Source organism: Rhinatrema bivittatum, chromosome 5 (genome assembly GCF_901001135.1).
Source record: "Rhinatrema bivittatum chromosome 5, aRhiBiv1.1, whole genome shotgun sequence".
Taxonomy (NCBI): domain Eukaryota; kingdom Metazoa; phylum Chordata; class Amphibia; order Gymnophiona; family Rhinatrematidae; genus Rhinatrema; species Rhinatrema bivittatum.
In genome coordinates, this window is record NC_042619.1 from 205058912 (window position 1) to 205074710 (window position 15799).

The 15799-nt window shown below is 42.8% G+C and overlaps 1 protein-coding gene across 3 annotated transcripts in view; it reads right to left on the reverse strand.

The window, feature by feature from the left end:
• The window catches only part of POLA1 (DNA polymerase alpha 1, catalytic subunit), a 1013915-nt gene that overhangs the window by 683576 nt on the left and 314540 nt on the right, over positions 1–15799 (reverse strand). For all 3 annotated transcript variants that reach the window (XM_029603088.1, XM_029603086.1, XM_029603087.1), the window contains one exon: positions 1399–1548. In XM_029603088.1, coding sequence (XP_029458948.1) covers positions 1399–1548 — 150 coding nt within the window. The remainder of the gene's footprint in view (positions 1–1398; positions 1549–15799) is intronic.

Genomic DNA, 15799 nt, shown 5'->3' on the forward strand with positions numbered 1-15799 from the left:
GGCTGTTCACATGAGCTGTAACCAGACTTCGGGTCACAGATCTGGTCTTTTTTGTACTCCCAGCTAAGACTGGAAAGTACTAGCAACTTCAGAGCTTATTTGTAGGTTGTATCTGAAGGACCAATCACACAAAGTAATAGCACAAAGTACTGGCAACATCTCTCTGACCAGTAATAACTTTCTTTTAGTGCCAAGACTTCCACCTTCTTCTTGTTTTTGTCATATTTATCTTATATTGATTTGGTTTTAAGCATTTATGAACATACAATTGTTCACCATGCAGAACTTTGGATGCAGTGGGTTATCCATTTTTTAAAAATATATAATAAATGACACTGCAGGATGTTACAGTCGTACAGCTCCCTAAGGATACTGGAAGATAGGCTGTCCAAGCCTCATTCTGAGCTACAAACATCCCAAGCTTCAGTGTGAATTAGTTCTAAAAAGGACAAAATACCACCTGCATGCTCTCTGGAGAAAACATGTCTCAGGGCAAACAAGGAATCACAGTGCACATAAAACCCAATTTTCACAGGTCCTAAGCACCAGCAATTGTTTTTAGTTCTATTGTGTCATCAACTGTCCAAAGGCAGCTAATCACCACCCTAAAAACTGACAGCCAGCCACAGAAATGTGGTTCTCTCAAATTTAAGAAAGTGGTTTTCAATATCAGTTGATGTGTTTAGTGTTTTAGGCTTCTCTCATTCTACCAGCAAACCAACTCAACCTTTCTTAGAAATGAATCACTAATGTGTGTTCAGGTTCCTGCTTTGCCATCCTAAAGAAAGAAATGAAACAAATCAACAAACAAGCTGTACGCAAAACCCTTTTATTGGACTCACCTAGTACATTTGTGACGAGCTTTCCAACGCTGTGCTTCCATCGTCAGGTCAATGCAGAAAGGAACATTGCTGTGGAAAGCTCGTCACAAATGTATTAAGAGTTTAACCGAAAGGTTCATCATCAACTTTATGCTAGCTTTTATCTCTATGTTAGAAAGCAGAATATGGCAACCTAAAGAAAGAAACTACTGTGTATCAGTAGAACCCAAAGCATCAGCACAGTAATATTTTTAAAATACCGTCTCTGCAGTTTTCCATTGAGGATATGACGGCAGATATTCTGCATAAGACAAGAGCTGAGTTACCAGCTGGCCTCTCCTAATCCTTTTTGTTGCTCACAATTCTAATGAGTCTGTTTTTACTGCTGTTGCTAAATCTGGATGTTTCCCACCAAAATAATGGTGGAATATAAATGAAATGAATGAATTCAAAGTTTGGGTTTTTTTTGTCATTTTCCATCTCTGGAGAATCTCCTCTGTGAACTCTTTCAAAGGGTACAACTCTTTTGGTTCTTAGAGCTTCCAGTGCTGAGCTGTGCGACAGTCTCCAACCCTACCTGTAAGAGGAGGTCAGGATTCAAGTCTGCCTGTTTCATCAGTTGCTTCACTTGCTGTCTCCTCTCCACCAGCTTTCGGATCTCTCGAGGCAAAATGCCCAACTCCACATCTGGATCTGGCAGCTCAGGGATTTCATCCTGCTCTTCTTCCTGCAACAGCAATAAGACACAAGCTAGTTTCCACCTGAGAGGTTGGAAAGTGCAGGTTTCACTTGACTTCTCTGCACTGCTCTCAGAAGAATAAGCATTTATCCACACTAATACAGACAGGCCTTAAAATCTGTCAACTTCTGATGATTGTGATGCACCTTTAATCTCCACGCACAACAAACACTGCTCACTTTAGGGTGAGCTCCACCACTCTCCTTATGAATAGTTCAAACACTGAACATAAAGTCATTTCCCAACCATGCTCTGAAACAGTCCTCTTCTCACATGCCGTTTTTCTGTGCTTCTACAAATCAGTGGCAGGCTATAAGACACGATGTACATACCCCCAAGCAGCTTTTATTGGGCTTCTATGCTCAAAGGCACAAATCAGTCTAGTAATGCCCCTGGGGATTTATTTTTAAAGGTGGGTACTGTTTCTATGGAAATTGGACCAAGGGCAAGATTGAATCACAATTCAGAAAATGTGAGGGTAAATCATCCTAACCTTTTGTAACAAAATGAATACCACAGAGTCTTCTGAGTGAGAAAAGTTTACTTTCCTCATTTCCAAACTGAAATAACAAATGGTATTTAAGTGTTCTCGGCAATCTTTTAAAACAATTCTTGAGTAAACCTTATTTCTGCCAGCTTATTAGAACTGTGTGCTGTATAGTGCTAGGAAAAGCAGGGCCATTAGTGACATGATTTTAAAATGGTAGTAAGTCTTCCTACATTACGATTTAAAGCAGAAAGAAGGGTGATATTAAACAATTTTCTAGAGATCTTGTTAAGTGGTGGAAAAGTAACAAGTTTCCCTGGAAAATGAAGCTCATGCCTCAACCTTTGTAAGCACAAATGTTCAGAAAGTCTACAAGATAAAGCCTTCTGCTCTGTGGACATGAACAGAATGCAGACCTCTCTCTCTCTCAGTGTTTCCCAACCTTTGTCAGCCCAAGGCACACTTACATAAACAAACAAAAAAAAAATGTGGCACACTAGACCCGCACCCCTCATCTTTCCCCCTCCCCGCACAACACACACCTCATTGGCCCCAGCACATTATTAATGTGCTCTTGGCCTCCTCCAATTGCCACCAGTAACAGGGCCAATGCAAGGATCTGTAGCACCCTAGGAAGACTAATTTAACACCGCTCTCCCTCCCCCAAAACCCACGCTGAGTTGAAAGTACCCCTCTTACAGTGGTAGATATAGTATAGTCATTTTCTTCCTCTTACAGTGCTCTTTTTCCCTCTCCCCCTCAGCTCAAAAACTCTTTCCTACAGCCTCCCTCACCTGCAGGCCATGAGACTGATCCCTCAGGGGCCGTGAGTCTGCTTCCTGCTGTGCATGTGCACCCACACTTACATCTGCGGTTGAAGGATTATGAGAGTGTTTTTTAAAAATATCTGGGAGTGAGGGGGGACCTGCTGTGGTACACCGGTTGGGAAACGCTGCTCTGTCTTTTGAAAACAATGTACTTCTATAGTTTTATTGCTACTAGAATGTAAACCACTTTGGATGTTCTGTTAGAGGAATAAGGTGGTATATAAGAACAAAAACAGAAATAAGACAATCAAAACAAACCACTGAAAAAAAGAGAAGAAATTTGGTCTTACCTGTTAATTTCCTTTCCTTGAATCCTGTTACAGCAGTCCAGACTCATGTGTTTATACCAGTCTAGCAGCAGATGCAGACAAACCTTTTCCAGTGATATCACTGGTATTAGTAGTGGTTCAGCACAATAAATTGCCAGTATATTTTTGACAAAGCAATGGAATAACCAGTATTTTTTTTTTTTTTAAACAAGAGGAGAAAATCCTCCAAGAAAATCCCCTCCCACTAGCAGGACAGAATGGGAACATTTGCAACACAAATACCCCAGGTTCTCCAAAGCAAGGAGAAGCAACAGAAATAAGACTCTTGTGACACCCGAAAGCTTTGAACAAGAACAAGCACAAGCTGCAGACCCTGACCTCCCAGATAGGTGCTGGACTGATGTAGCAGGATTCAAGGAAATGAAGTTAACAGGCAAGACCAATTTTTTCCTTTAACATCCTGCTACATCAGTCCAAACGTATGGGGAATGCCCAAGCCACTTCTTAATGTGTGGAGGTTGCCATGAGAAGGCTTGCTCCAAAAGCTACATTTGTCTTAGCATCTCTAGCCACATTGTAATGTTTACTGAACAAATGCAGGAATGTCCAAATATCTTTCAGAGTAACTGCAGTTGTCTACACCCATGAGGAAGTATAAGTCCTCATCGAATGAGCACGAAGAGACTGATACCTACCTACTTGCCTTTCAGCAAGTAACCTGAAAGAATCATCTCCTTAATCCATGGTGATAAAGATGACTTGGAAACTGCCTCCCATTTATGACCACCTCCAAACACTATGAAAAGCCTATTATACTTCCTAACGACATTAGTTACTTTTAGATATCTGAGAACTCTGTAAACATCCAGAAACTTATCTTTTATCTTTCAAAAAGACCAGAAAAGACAGCATCAGATTTAAATAAAACAAATTCCACCATGAGTAAAAAGGATAGTCTCGGACATCTTTGAAGAGCCAATTCCACCACAACTGATAGATGAGACAATTGTAGGATTCCAAACACCGGAGTTTTGCACCCTGTATTTAAAGTTTAGTTTCCTTGCCATTGGGGTGCAGCAAACCAGATATTCCTACATCCTGGCTTGTAATTTTGCAGAATACTATGGATCAGGATTACTGCTAGCTCCGCTGAGATTTTCAGAAACTGGAGGAGACCAAAGACCTTTGCACGAGAATCTTTGTTTCCATGCATATTAACTCGGAGTGCTTTTCCCAGCTTGTTCAGAAACCTGGAGTAAGAAAGGTCTTCCAGGGGAGACAAGTGTTTCAGAGGATTCGGAAGGGACCCCTGTTGACTTCTCTTCAGAGCCGAGAGATATAAGAACACTGATCTAGGACCCCAATGATGGAGACTGACAAAGGGTCCTTGTTCATCTCAGAGAAATACTCTTGGAGGACCATCCATTGACTGGTTGATCTTCTCTGCAAGCACATTTCTTGGACTAGAATCCACCCAGATCAGGGATACCGGGACTTCTCTTAACAGAAGTAAATCTGATATGCTGAAAAGGAGAGGTTGGAAACTACTCTCCTTATCCTTAGCCACCACAGAGGTAAAGAATCTTCTATCTGGATGATGGGGTTGATGAGCCCTTTGACCTGGCATGGGCAGTGAAACATCCTCTTCTGATACCAGAATGGAATCTTTCGCATCTTCTGGGCTCTCCAAAATTTAAATTGGAATCTGATTGGATATCAGTGGTACCAGAAACAAATGGGATCTGGAGTCTCCAGGCCTAGCCCTTGTTCCATTAGTTTTGGTGGAGTAAGGTCTCTGGTAATTGGTGGAGGTAGGGGTATTATATTCCTTCTGCCCCTGTCAAAAATATGTATAGGCTTGCATACAGCTGTACAGGAAGTAACGCAGCACAATGCATAGACAATGGAGCTACCTGCCCTGATGGTAAGGTGTTTAGGACCGATGCAGCAGGATGGCAGGGCAGGATACAGCATGTCTGCAACATTTCTGGCTTGGATTGGAAGTGGCAGTGGCTGCTGGGTTTGAAGGAAAAGCAGCAATAGGGAACGGTGATGAGGAATTTTAAGTACCAGCTCCTTACACCACTTGGTGATACACTGGTTGAGAACCACTGCCCTAGAGGATCCAGCCTGTTCTATCAACAGGCTGGGGTCCTCTGGGGTCGCTCCTGCTCAGCTCCATTCCCAGTGAAGCAGATAAGGCTGCACATCGGGAGGACCATTGACTAATGCTTCAGAGACTTATGCAATTCCTCCATTTTCCAGGCCCTCAAGCTCTTTGGGTCCACAGGGACATCGTCCACAATCATAACAGTTGATATGGTCATGGTTTGGTCCCAGACAACTGTAGCAGAAGTCATGTCAATCAGTGATGGACATTTTCCTTCCACATACAGTACCTTTGAAACCAATGACTGTGGTCTCTCTCTCCAGACATCCCAAAGAAAAACTCATTATCTTTTTTAAAGATAACTCCTATTTGGGGGCTGCAGAGGCATGGCATGTTATGTTCTTATGCTGTTAAGGATGACTAAACTGGTTTCATGAACGGCAGGATCTCTACAGCAAACATATCTCTGGCTAGGAGAAATAAGCTCTCGGGTTATTAGTATTAGATGTGGAAAAAGCCTTTTTTAGGCTTCAGTGGTACTTCCTGTTCGCAACTGAATTCTGGTGAATTCAACAAAGGTTTCTTAGATTGGATACATTGTGGACAACGCATTTTTTCATAATTGAAGCCCTTGATGTTGAAACAAGGATGCAATTGACCCTCTCTGATATCTAAACAGGGAGAAATTTTGATCAATATGAAGGCAATTTTGTATGTAAGCAGTTTAGTTATCAGAGCAGGCCAAAGGTAAAAGACTGCACAGTAGAAACTATTAATAGATAAGAACAATGGAAATTTCTAGTGAACCAGATGTTGCTGAACTTGGTTAAGGCTTCACTTTCAGAAGTTGGCATCATAGATTGGGAAGAAGAGAATGAGACCATAGGTCAAGGCAGCAGGAAAACTGAATTGCAGAAAGCAGGAGTTGCTTACCTGTAAACATGGGCTCTGCTAGACTAGCAGGACATTAGTCCTCACACATGGAGGACATCAGATGGAGCCCGGCACTGAAAACGTCCGTCAACGTTTCTATAACTGACTAGGCATACTGAGCATGCCCAGCATGCCACTATCCACTCATAATCCCCCTTACAATAAAATAAAACAAATATAATAGAAACCCAACTCTGCAGGGTGGTGGGCAGGTTTCCTGAGGACTAACATCCTGCTATCCTAGGAGAACACCTATTACAGGTAAGCAACTCTGCTTTCACCTAGGACAAGCAGGATGGTAGTCCTCACACATGGGTGAATACCAAGCTGCAGGCTACTCCTAAACTGATATAGATCTACTGCCACCGAACCTAACACTAACAGGTGCAACAACTGCAGATGTGTGGAAAACCTAGGGAGAAGCCTGTCCCGAAAAAAGAGGGCTCCAGGCAGAAAGAGTTGGGTTGTCTCTTATTGAAAGAGGTTCCGCAAGAAAGCTTGACCAAAGTTGCTGTCCCTACGGCTATCTCTATCCAAACAGTAATGGGCCGCAAACGGGTGGTGGGAACTCCATGTCACTGCCTTGCAAATGTCAGCCACGGGAACTGCATGCAGATGGGCTACCGAAGCTACCAGCACACGGACAGAATGAGCCTTGACGTGGCCTCCAAGCTGAAGGTCCGCCTGTGCATAGCAGATACAATCTGCCAGCCAGTTGGATATCTGTGCTTGGTTACCACAACTCCCAATCGGTTCTTATCAAAGGAGACAAAGAGTTGCATGGACTGTCAGTGGCCTGCTGTTCTCTCTAGATATAAAGTCAAGGCTCTTTTGCAATCCAGGCTGTGTACAGCCCGCTCACTGTGGTGAGAATGTGGCCTGGGAAGAAAGATAGGTAGGACAATTGACTGGTTGAGATGAAAATCAGTCACCACCTTGGGCAGGAACTTAAGGTGGGTGCAAAACACCACCCTTTCATAGAAAAACTGTGTAAGGTGGATGTATCACCAATACCTGAAGCTTCCTAACTAGGCGTGCTGAAGGAGCTGCAATCAGGAAGATAACCTTCCATGTCAGGTTCTTCAACTCTCAGGAACGCAGTGGTTCGAAGGGATCTTGCATGAGACGAGAAAGAACTATGTAAAGATCCCAGGACAAAACAGGAGGCTGCAGGGGAGGTTTCAGCTGAAGCAAACCCCACATGAACCTACTCACCACAGGATGCATGGAAATCGACAGATTATCCACCTCGTGGTGATAGGCCCAGATAGCACTGAGGTGCACTCTGACCAAGTTGGTTTTCAGACCAGCATCAAAGAGGGATAACAAGTAGTCTAACAACTTGGGAGTAGGACAAGTGAATGGATCCAAGCCATGTCTCTCATACCAAACTGAGAACCTCCTCCACTTCAAAGTGTATGACTTCCTGGTGGACGGTTTTCGAGAAGCCACCAGGACATGAGACACGTCCTCAGAGGACAAGGGACCACAGGACTAAACTTTCAACATCCAGGCCGTCAGTGACAGTGCCTGGAGGTTGGGATGGCACCTCAATCCTGAGTCATCAGATCAGGGGAGGTCCCTAGACTGATCGGTTCCCTGATGGAGAGGTCCCGAAGAATTGGTAACCAAGCCTGTCCCGACCACTGGGGGACCACGAGAATCATGGTTCCCCCCTCCCGTCTTGCTGGAGCTTCAGGAGTTTAACACCAGTGGAAGCAAAGGATATGCATACAAAAGACCCTTGCCCCAAAGGCAGGCAAAGGTATCTGAGACTGGGCTCCCAGTTCTCCAGTGAAGGGAACAGAAGTTTCTCACTTTGTTGTTGTAGAGGGAGGTGAAAAGATCTATGACCAGTTCCCCCCTAGAGGCGGAAAAGGCGAGTCGCCACCGCCTGGTCCAGGGACCACTCGTGGGGGTAGAATACTTAGCTCAGGCGATCCACCATCACATTTTCCAACCCCACTACACCACCCTGAGCAGAATTGCCTGGGACTGGGCTCAGGACTAAATTTGGACAGCTTCCTGGCAGAGGAGGAGTGATCCGGTACCTCCTTACTTGTTGATGTGCCACATCGCTACCTGGTTGTTGGTCTGAACAGTGGGCAAGGAAACATGGTATCAGCCGTATCTTCCTCCTCCTCAGATCCGAGAATTGAGATCGCTCCGGCGGAGGGCATTGGTGGCCGCTGGGGAACCGAAGGTCCCTCAGGCACCGCCTGCATCAGAAGGGCGCCCAAGAGGATGTCCAGTTGCTCTAGCAATGGTGCTAGCATCGATGGCGGAGGTTCGGGTACCGGTGACACTGGCAGCTCAACACTTTGGAGCACTTTTAACACCGCGGATTGCACTCTGCGATCCAACTCCTCCTGAAAGTCCAGAGTGGCTAGGACTGATGGAGGGGGACGAAGTGTCACCAGTTCTTCCTCAGGTTTCTGAGGTGGCGTGGTGCCCAACACTGGTGTCAGTGGGGAACACCCAGGGCTACCGGGGCAGAGGAGGATGGGGCCTCCGAAAGCCAGTGCCGCTTCGATAGTGGCCTGGCTGCCGCTGATGCCGCTCCGGAACCGGAAGTCAACAGTGACCGGTGTCGATGTTTGCAAGTTCTCAGTCTGTGCTCAGCCTGGTCTTTCCCCTGTACAGAGCAAGCTCACATTCCCGATGTCCTGGAGAGAGGGGAGATCGAGGATCTATCCCCATCCCCTCAATCCTTGGAAGTACTGGCGAGAGGGACTGCTAGGGGAAGCATATCAAACATCTCTCTGCAATCTCTCGATGTCGATGGAACTGACAGGCATAGAGGGAGCAGACTTCGGAGCCCCGAAAAGTTTCTCCATCTTATCGAAGCACGCTAGATACCCTTTGGGTGTAAACTAGTTGAAAGATGGCACCCGTGGACGGCATGTGAGGCCCCCAGGCAGAGGATGCAAACCTCATGTGGGTCTCCATTATGGACACTGTCCACAGGCACTGGGGTCACCGACAAAAACTGGTCGATGCCATAAAAACACCCAGCATGCGGTCAATGACTGGCAGTCACCTTGATGCGAGAGGAATCCATCACAAAGTTGGAAAAAAGGGCAGAGAAATAACCTACCGTACAGGCACCGACAGCGAAGGGGGACCCGATGAGGAATTCAGGAAACACTCATCAAAACAAAATAATTGAGAAAACAAGGAAACTGAAGAGCTCCACCAACTGCGAGGCAACTATACTGCGGAAAAGAAGAGACTGAAGGGGACCTCGCGTGGATAATAGCAGGCTGGGCATGCTCTGTTTGCTGGTCAAAGCTTCTAGAAACTTTGATAAAAGTTTTCCATGCCGGGCTCCATCAGATGATGAAACCCACATATGAGGACTACCATCCTGCTTGTCCTAGGAGAAGAACAAGAGACCTGGATTTTTAGAATCCACATATAAAGAACTGGGATATTCAAAATGAATATTCTACCTAGGTTGATCTACCTCTTCCAGCCCATGAAATTCTTTGTCAACCTTAATGGTGAAATAGATTTGTGTGGCAAGGTTTGAAACTAAGCAAAACACAAAGAACCAAAGCACTTGTTTTGTCTAATAAACTCTTAAGCAACAAAAAAACATAGTATAGAACAATTTTTTGTGTAAGGTGCTAGTACACACACCAATTTTGAAAATGATTTTTGTAAAATTCTATTTATCAGGAGTGTGATATCTATTTTTATCTTTTTTTATCTTTTCTTATCTTTTTTATCTTTTTTTATATATATATACCGCATCAGCAAGCCTGACAACGGCAGTGGACCCACTTGCCGTCCGGACTTCTCGTCATGTGCGGCAATTGTTGTTTAAATCTTATTAAAGTATTTCTAATAAAAAGCAACTCGTTAAATATCCTCTAGATCCCGTTTTAATGGAAAAAACGCATCAAGAAAGACCGCACTGTCCCAACTAACACCCGACAACGGCCGGTGTTTCGCGATCAAAATCGCTTCATCAGGAGTAAATGTTCACAATTTCTTCGTTGCGGCTGATGCTGTAAAAAGTCAAGAGGACACTATAGTATCAGCTCCGATAAATACAAAAACAAATACTTAGCTTAGTGTTGAATGTAGCACCGCAAACCTTTCTGTAGGACCTGTAGGACCTGATGGTCTCTCAGTTTTTTACAGCCGTACGGCCGTACGGCCGTACGGCTGTAAAAAACTGAGAGACCATCAGGTCCTACAGAAAGGTTTGCGGTGCTACATTCAACACTAAGCTAAGTATTTGTTTTTGTATTTATCGGAGCTGATACTATAGTGTCCTCTTGACTTTTTACAGCATCAGCCGCAACGAAGAAATTGTGAACATTTACTCCTGATGAAGCGATTTTGATCGCGAAACACCGGCCGTTGTCGGGTGTTAGTTGGGACAGTGCGGTCTTTCTTGATGCGTTTTTTCCATTTAAAACGGGATCTAGAGGATATTTAACGAGTTGCTTTTTATTAGAAATACTTTAATAAGATTTAAACAATTGCCGCACATGACGAGAAGTCCGGACGGCAAGTGGGTCCACTGCCGTTGTCAGGCTTGCTGATGCGGTATATATATATAAAAAAAGATAAAAAAGATAAGAAAAGATAAAAAAGATAAAAATAGATATCACACTCCTGATAAATAGAATTTTACAAAAATCATTTTCAAAATTGGTGTGTGTACTAGCACCTTACACAAAAAATTGTTCTATACTATGTTTTTTTGTTGCTTAAGGTTTGAAACTAACCATGCTATGGAGGTCTAAGTTGAGTGGTGGAGTGGCACTCCCTAACTTGCTTGGTTATTATTGGGCATCCAAGTTAGCACATCTGAAAGATTGGTTAAATAGGAATCACATCTTTCTCTGGCTGTCTCTTGAGGTCAGATTGGCAAGGGGTTGACCTGTCCTTTTTGATGCTACCCCCTTCGCCACATGTCAGGGCGGTGCTCAGATCCAATTCCATTGTTGCTCACACGGTTAAGATCTGGTGGGTCTTCTGAAAGGGTTAACATTCAGGGTGACTCCCTTTCTCCCATATCTCTTTTAAAAGATAATCTCAGTATATCTGTTTTTACATTCAATACAGAAATGGGGGACTGATGGACTGCCAGACAAGTTGGTGAGTCAACTATGAAACAAAAATGACTGGTCTCATTTGAACTATGAAAAATGAAGTTGGCCTGAGGGTGGAGTCTTGGGATATATATGTAAGGACTAGAGAGGTACACTCAAAAATAGAGGAGGTGGGATGGACCAAAAATATGCACTCCAAAGTGGAAAATGTGCTAATGCTATTGTATTTGTTTAAATAGATACTTAAAAATTGTATGTTTATGACTTGTATTTTGGGTTTTTTTATGCATTGTAATCTTAGTAAGGCATTTCCTCTATAAAACAGACTATTAATATGGAGGAAGATTTTAAAATTATATCTCCATTGTACAAGGCCATCAAAATCCATGAGGAAAGGAAGCCTCTTGCCCCTTTGACAGCCCAATGAAATGAGGATTTATTAAAACAGCTTATATTTAGTTCATCCAACAAAGTTGTTCAGTCCGGATTACAAGTTAAAACATTCATAATGCATAACACACCACATAAATACATTTATAAAATGTAAAAGTAATTTAAAAAACAGTACTTTAACACCTTTCCTAAAATGTTTCAGGTCAAATTCCTCCTCTGAAGTTAATCAGCTGCTGATTTTAGAGAGACGGAACAGCATATAAAAATGCCATGTTCTTGGTCAATTGATATTTATACTCCCTAGCTCATGGAACTGCAAGTAAATGAGTTCCAGTGAATCATAGAGCACATGGAGTATACCAACTCAGCTTACAAACCACTGAATAGGGATAATCAAAGCATAGCAACTTGTGAATCAGAACTAGCAGTTTAAATTGAGATCTTCAATATACAAACAACCAGTGCAATTATAACAGCATAAAAGAAATATGTTTGTGAAGAGCAACCCCTCTTAATAATCTGGCCACAGAATGCTAGACTGGTTCTAGTACCTGAAATAAGTTGTTTGGAAAGCCCATTCAAACTATTACAATAGTCTAGATGACCTAAGACTAAAGACTGGAGTACTATCCTAAACAAGTTGGAAGGGAGCAAAAATTTCATCAGCCTAAGTAGCTTCAGTTTATAGAAGATCGTTCTCGCTTCTTACTGAACATGGGACTTTATAGGTTTCTAGGCTCAGATAAAGATATTATAATACCATTAATTAGAAAGGAAGCATGGTTTTGGTCAGAGGCCCATTTGCCAGTCCATAATAATTTAGTGTTTTATAGATTTAATAAAAGTCAATGTGTTGCCAGCCACCTATTGATTTGTAATATACTGGATTTTAAGAGAATCTTAGGGAGGTCACCATTATCATTGCAGGATATTAAAAAACTGGATCAGCGCAGATGAAATATGGTTCGCCCTTCAAGGAAGAGATTAGAAAAGAATTTGGAAGGAGGCACGCAAAGTGTTGCCTTGCAACCAGAGTAGAATTAATGTATAAACTATTGTATAGGATGTATAGATGCCCGCTTTTCCTTCCTCTGCTAAATGTTAGAAAGATTGTGGAAAAACGCATGGTAGACATGTCCCTCAGAGATTGGATAGCTTGGGGGCTAAGAAAGAGACTCCTGCCAACTTTGGGGCTGATGCATTATTGGTAGCTCCAATCAGCACAAGGTCTTCCTGCAATTTATCACAATCTGCTTGTGATTTAACTACTCTGAACAATTTTGTATCATCTGCAAATTTGATAACGTCACTCATCGTATTCCTTTCCAGATCATTGATATATATATTGAAAAGCACCGGTCCAAGTACAGATCCCTGAGGCACTCCACTGCCCACTCCCTTTCACTGAGAAAATTGTCCATTTAATCCTACTCTGTTTCCTGTCTTTTAACCAGTTTGTAATCCACGAAAGGACATCGCCACCTATCCCATGACATTTTACTTTTCCTAGAAGCCTCTCATAAGGAACTTTGTCAAATGCCTTCTAAAAATCCAAATACACTACATCTACTGGTTCACCTTTATCCACATGTTTATTAACTCCTTCAAGAAAGTGAAGCAGATTTGTGAGGCAAGACTTGCCTTGGGTAAAGCCAAGCTGACTTTGTTCCATTAAACCATATCTTTCTATATGTTCTGTGATTTTAATGTTTAGAACACTTTCCACTATTTTTCCTGGCACTGAAGTCAGGCTAACCGGTCTATAGTTTCCCAGATCACCCCTGGAGCCCTTTTTAAATATTGGGGTTATATTAGCTATCCTCCAGTCTTCAGGTACAATGGATGATTTTAATGATAGATTACAAATTTTTCCTAACAGGTCTGAAATTTCATTTTTTAGTTCCTTCAGAACTCTGGGTTGTATGCCATCTGGTCTAGGTGATTTACTACTCTTCAGTTTGCCAATCAGGCCTACCACATCTTCTAGGTTCACCGTGATTTGGTTCAGTCCATCTGAATCATTACCCATGAAAACCTTCTCCATACGGGTACCTCCCCAACATCCTCTTCAGTAAACACCGAAGCAAAGAAATCACTTAATCTTTCTGCGATGGCCTTATCTTCTCTAAGTGTCCCTTTAAGCCCTCGATCATCTAACGGTCCCAACTGACTCCCTCACAGGCTTTCTGCTTCGGATATATTTTTAAAAGTTTTTACTGTGAGTTTTTGCCTCTACGGCCAACTTCTTTTCAAATTCTTTCTTAGCCTGTCTTAAGATCTTACATTTAACTTGCCAACGCTTAGGTATTATTCTACTTCTTCTGTTGGATCCTTCTTCCAATTTTTGAATGAAGATCTTTTGGTTAAAATAGCTTCTTTCACCTCCCCTTTTAACCATGTTGGTAATCATTTTGCCTTCTTTCCACCTTTTTTAATATGTGGAATACATCTGAACTGTGCTTCTAGGATGGAATTTTTTTTTTTTTAAACAATGACCACGCCTGCAATGTACAGGCTGAGATCATCTAGAAAGGCACCACTGCCCATTCCATAAATTGATCTATTTTCTGCGCCACTTGTTGGCTCTTGGTATCTGCCAAATGATGTAAGCCACAGTCGTCGCATTGTCCATTATTCAGACCAATGGACCTTGCAGCCTGTCACCAAACTGTAAACATGCCAACCAGACCTCCCTGGCTTCCAGTCAATTAATGTTCCAGAGAGTATCTTCTGCACTCCAGCGTCCTTACGCTGTCAGTTCCTGACAGTGAGCTCCCCAACCAAGGAGACTGGCATCTATAGTCAGTACTAGCCAGTCCGGTGGGGATAGGGAAACTCCCTTCCATAGATGATCCACCTGCAGCCACCACTGCAGTTGGGAGGAGACCTCTGTTGGCAGGTAGGGCCAAATCGAATAGTCCTGAAACTGCTGATTTCACCGAGAAAGCAGGGAGCGCTGAAGAGAATACATTTGCGCCATCACCCATGGTACCACTTCCAGAATCTTCGCCATTAAGCCAAGGACCTGCAGGAAAGACCAAACGGTCGGGCACAGAGTGTTCAACAACAGACAGATTTGAGCTTGCAACTTCTGAATTCAAGTTTCCCGCAGGAACACCTTGTCCTGCTTCATGTCGAACTGAACCCCCAGGTATTCCAGCAACAGAGTAGGCTGAAGACTGCTCTTGGCAAGGTTCACCACCCAGCTGAGCTCCCACAACAGGGAAATAACCTTGCAAGTCACCAGGTAGCTCTCTTACAACGACTTGGCACAAATCAACCAGTTGTCTAGATACTGGTATACTAAAATTCCATCCATTCTCCTCTGCTGCAACTACCATCATTACCTTGGAAAAAGTTCTGGGAGTGGTGGCCAGACCAAAGGGCAGCACCCAAAACTGAATATGGCATCCCAGAACTGCAAACCGCAAAAAGTGTTGATATTCTAGTTGGATGGGAATGTGGAGATATGCCTCGGACAGATCCAGAGAGGTCAGAAATTTCCCCAACTGTATGGCCATTATCACCAAGCCATCAGCTGTAATCTCACTACCTATCATATTGTGCATGTGTCACTTTGAGATATGGATACACAATAATAAAGTTGCTAATCAAAAAACGAAGGTGGTCACAAATTATCAATGGAAACGCTTTTGTGAAAGAAAATGAAATGTTTGAGCAAGCATTTGCATAATGTTTCCTTTGTTTTTAGGTGCTTTTTTTTTTTAATGTTAGTGTGATTGTGTTTTATATGCTTTTTAAAAATGTTTATGTGATTGTGTTACTTGCTTAGGAATGGCTGGCTGCTGTGAACGGCGGTTTATAAGAAGTTTTAAATAAATTTTACATTTCAGAATTAAATTTCCCATTCTACTCAACTGGAAATATAGATGGGTTAGTTTACCAAAAATCCGTTCCTGTGTTCTAAGCTAACACCCTTCTTGGTTCATTGATATTCTGTGAACAGCTTAAGCTGCCAGTAGACTTATTACCAATTACTTGTCTTCATTTATAAAAAAGAAGCAATAGTTAGAGAAGAAGCTGAAGAGAACACAGATATGGTGGATACAACTCAGTAAACAAAATCCACTAAGGAGTGCAAGAAGACTCTAGGTCCAATAATTTCATTTTCAACATTGTTTATTTATAGT